This window comes from Stereum hirsutum (assembly GCF_000264905.1).
Source record: "Stereum hirsutum FP-91666 SS1 unplaced genomic scaffold STEHIscaffold_8, whole genome shotgun sequence".
NCBI classification, from domain to species: domain Eukaryota; kingdom Fungi; phylum Basidiomycota; class Agaricomycetes; order Russulales; family Stereaceae; genus Stereum; species Stereum hirsutum.
In genome coordinates this window covers 404,119-407,462 of record NW_006763138.1, presented here as the reverse complement: position 1 = coordinate 407,462, position 3,344 = coordinate 404,119, and the positions used below count along the sequence as shown (strand labels likewise).

The 3,344-nt window shown below is 45.2% G+C and overlaps 1 protein-coding gene across 1 annotated transcript; it reads left to right on the top strand.

The window, feature by feature from the left end:
• Positions 1-2,410: 2,410 nt before the first annotated feature.
• Positions 2,411-2,945, top strand: STEHIDRAFT_157382 (uncharacterized protein; the record flags this gene model as incomplete). The annotated part of the gene is made up of 2 exons (XM_007304722.1): positions 2,411-2,758; positions 2,817-2,945. The coding sequence occupies 2 exons, from the start codon at positions 2,411-2,413 to the stop codon at positions 2,943-2,945; spliced, it is 477 nt and encodes a 158-aa protein (XP_007304784.1).
• Between the last annotated feature and the right edge of the window lie 399 nt (positions 2,946-3,344).

Genomic DNA, 3,344 nt, shown 5'->3' with positions numbered 1-3,344 from the left:
CTTCATGTTGTCCAAATCGGGTAACAATTCACGTTTATACGTCAATTCCATCAAAATGACACCCGGCAATGCAATCCGTTCGTCCTAATTCACAAAACTCACAAAGTTACTAAAAATACCCCCAGATCACCCCGTTTCCCCTATTGATACCCAGGCTAGTACCCCGAGGGCGTACAGGCATATATGTACTATTATTCTACCATCTTCCCGCTATTTTATTGTCTACCGTTCTCCCCTGGTTCACCGTTAAATTCACCCTGCTCACAGAACCCGTTTATAGCCCTATTTTTGCCCATTTACAGCCTGCAGACCACCTACTTGCACACCCCCTGTTTACCCCCTACCCCCTACCCATCCCCTACCCACCCCCCACCCACCCTAACCATCCCAGCCCCATCCCGCACCCGAACATTTGTAAACATACCCTAAAATTCCCCAGAAACACGAATATATTTTGGCAGGGAACATTTGTAAATGTCCCAGCGGTGACTACCGGAAAGATTTACAAAGGTAGCACGTCCTCTGGTGGTCAATCTAGCTGCCAGACTCGCCCACCAGGCCGCGGCGCTGTCTTTGATCAATCCTGCGGATCCAAGACTCCATCGGAAGGCCGAAACGAAAGAGGAAGAGTGGTGGAAGCAAAATGTATAGATAAACTGAGCTGCCTAGGCTCTGGAAGGTGAAATAGGCAAAATATAATCAAAATTGGACTTAACAATTGCTCGAACATCTTGAAAAACTCGAATGTGTTGTTATGAAGACTTCAGAATGGAAAGAATGAGTAGAAAAGGGCGAAAAACTGATAGATAATACTGATCGAACGGGAGTGAGACAGTCCGTGGCCGCTCGGCTAATCCGTTCCTAGTAACCGGCACTTTGGCTCGCCCAGCCAGACTCCGACCCTCCGACTTCGCCTTTGTCAAACGTCGCTTTGCTTGTTTGCTCTGGGCTTGGCGTCGAGCACAACATTTTGCGTGATACTGGCGTGGCCTGGAAAGCTCTAGAATTGGATATCTTGATGCAGTTAACGGTTCCAATGAAAATACAGAAGAAAAACAATATATTTCATTAAGTGGCGAAGTGGCGAAGTGGCGTAGACTCCGACCTGGGAGTCTCGCGTACGAAAAAGATAGATATGTACATGGTTTACATTCTAACTCGGAATCCTTCTCATATGGATGTGTACACGAGCACGCCCATGTGCACTTCCACAGCGCGATCACCACCCTTGAGTCCTTCGATCCTGATAAGGGCAGCCATCTGTATCTCAAGGATCTAAGTCTCATCATTCAGTTTCCACCCTGGTCTACGATACTTCTATCCTCCGCATCCATTTGTCACTTGATCCTCCCGATCCAGGAGGGTGAGAAACATTTTAGTATCAGAGGATTTATTCAGGTGGACCCGCTATAGATATCGGCCTACTAGCACCCTTTCTGAGGCACAGCATGAGAAGTTGGATGGGAATTTCGCTGCACATTGAGAGGCAGGTTAGAAGCTACTCTCGATACCACATACATTAGCCGCATATCAACAGTATCTCGTCGATAAAGACAATGAGTGGTTGGGGAGAATCAGAATGAAGGCGCAGTTGTCCTAGGTTGTCATTAGCTGTCCGGAGTGTAACAATGAGACAGAGGAAATTATTCTGATATTTTAGCAATTTTTCCGGGGCTGATAGGACCACTTACTATAGAGTTATGACTTTAATTAATTTGCCACCAAGCGGGCCACACTATAGATTTTGTCTCTTTCTTTTTCTATTACTTTGTGCGGGCAATATCATTGACAGTGACACTTCTCATAGTCGTTTCTTTAAGTGCTCGATTATCTGCGCCTCACAGAGGTCTGCCTCGTTGAGAGGGAGTGTTCAGAGTATATTGACGAGACATCTGATATTTTAGCAAATTTTCCGAAACTGATAGAACCACTAACTGCACAGTTATGATTTGTAGTTATTCACCTTCAAGCGGTCCACAGAATGCCAGATTCTGCGCCTCGGGATCTGTCGCTCTGCACTCCATTTAGGTAGTTACTTTTCCAATTGGATAGTAGACCGAGATAAGTGTTGGAGTGCATCTTTTTAACTTGTGAGAAGTGTCTTTGTTTTTTCATTGACCGTGATGCTTCTCACAGTCGTTTCTTCAAAAGCTCAATCATTTGTGCCTTACACAATCATGGAAGATTTTTAATCTACTTGGAGGATGGTCCTTGCTAAAGTGAACCTAGTATGTGCAGCTATCCTTTAACACCAAAAACATTCATAACTGAACGTCAAGGCATCTGGACCCCTCTCACCAGTAATGACCTTCTCTGGCTGTTCGCTGAACCTCGCACTCTGGCTCCACCTTATACTTTGGTATCTCCATTAACCGCGACACTGACATCGTTGGTGTCTTTGCATTCATCTATGGCATCATTAGAGACTGTACCGAGCACTGAGGGAGAAGACGGGTCGAGAGTCAGTACAGGCAGTGCAGAGGAGGTGAATATTTCAGTGAAAGATACAAGACAGGAGGCACCAGAAGAGAAGGAGACGTACGAAAAGAGGCTTACATTTGGCGAGAAGCTGAAGATGAAGTTGAAGAGATTCTTTCCAAAAATATTCCATCGCAAGGTCAGATTTCCGCCCGCTCAGAAGTGCTCCCATATCATCGACTCCGGTGACGCCACTCCTATTCGTGCCCATGGCCAACTGCTCTCGCTTGTTGAATACGAGAATATTTGTGAGTTTATGAACGAAGGACTACGAGATGAGGTAATTAAACCATCAGACTCACCATGGTCTGCACCGTTACTGATTGTTCGCAAAACAGACAGCCACCCTCGAATCTGTGTCGACTACTGTCAGTCAAGCATGCTGGGTGGCCCAGGGTAATGGGGTAGGGTGTACGGGGGTGATCCTGGGGGTAGGGGATGGGGTAGGGGTGCTGGTGAATGGGTAGGGTGGGTAGGTAGGGCGTATATAGCAAAACAGGATGGGTTATATACAGATAAAATGAGCAATATGGGCAGGGATGATTGTAGGGTGAATAGGGATATAACAGTGACCAATAGAAATACGGAAAATTAGTAGAATAATAGTAGGGATGCTAGGGTAGGGGCACTGGATACCTGGGGTTATATCGGTAGGGGAAACAGAGTGATCTGGGGATATTTTGGTAACTTTGTTAGTTTTGTGAATTAGGATGAATAGATCACATTACTGGGTGTCATTTTGATAGAATTGACATATAAAATGTGAATTGTGGTCCGATTGTGGCAACATAAAGAAGGTCAATTTTAGGGGTTCTGACCATTTGATAAACATTGATAAATATATAAGATGGTGAAAATCGATTTTT